The following is a 674-nucleotide window of genomic DNA, read 5'->3' as shown; positions in this document are numbered from 1 at the left end:
GGTCCTGTCCTGTGCACTGCAGAAGGCCTAGCAGCCCCGACCTCTACTCAACCAGGTGCCAGTACAACCCCGGTTACAACCACCACGACTGTCTCCAGAAAGGCCTGGGAGGCAGAACGTCCCGGTGGGAAACCGCTGCTCTGCGGACCCACCGACAAAGCCGAGCCATCGGCTCCCGCCAGCTGCTCAACAGCGCCCCTCCCGTCAGTGTGAGGATCGAGGACCATCCCCTCCTGTTCAGACTCCACAGGCTCACGCCTCCTCCCTACACTGGTTCCAAGGAGCCAAAAAAATTTAGAATTATACTTCTGACTGTAACAATCACAGCAACCGCATTTTTTCAAGGTATATACAGTGCTCTCCACTGGTATTAAAGGGAAGAACATAAAAAACATTCACACTAGGAGAGCCCGCTGTTCTTGACATTGAATTCTTGCCCTAAAAGCGAAGCTCCAGATGACTGTTTGCAGTTGCTCCAAACAAATCACTTCTGCACGTAGCCGCATTCCTCCTCATCTACACCGCAGAGCCACGACTTGAGGACTACGAGTAAGCGGGTCTCGAGGACATCAGGCCCGCTGCTCAAACCCGACGGGGACACACCGGAAAAGGAGCCTGGCTTCGGGCGGACCCTCTCCCGCACACCGTCCGCACCACCCGGCCTCTTAAAGGCA

The 674-nt window shown here is 55.6% G+C and overlaps 1 protein-coding gene across 1 annotated transcript in view; it reads right to left on the bottom strand.

Annotated features, from left to right (window-relative positions):
* Window positions 1-674, bottom strand: part of ZBTB11 (zinc finger and BTB domain containing 11) — a 36,555-nt gene that overhangs the window by 35,340 nt on the left and 541 nt on the right. The window contains exon 2 of the mRNA XM_015571274.1: window positions 523-578. Coding sequence (XP_015426760.1) covers window positions 523-578 — 56 coding nt within the window. The remainder of the gene's footprint in view (window positions 1-522; window positions 579-674) is intronic.

The sequence above is a fragment of the Myotis davidii genome, unplaced genomic scaffold (genome assembly GCF_000327345.1).
Source record: "Myotis davidii unplaced genomic scaffold, ASM32734v1 scaffold48, whole genome shotgun sequence".
In the NCBI taxonomy this organism is placed as follows: Eukaryota; Metazoa; Chordata; class Mammalia; order Chiroptera; family Vespertilionidae; genus Myotis; species Myotis davidii.
Note: the sequence above shows the minus strand (reverse complement) of the source record. Positions and strands in the feature narration are given on the sequence as shown.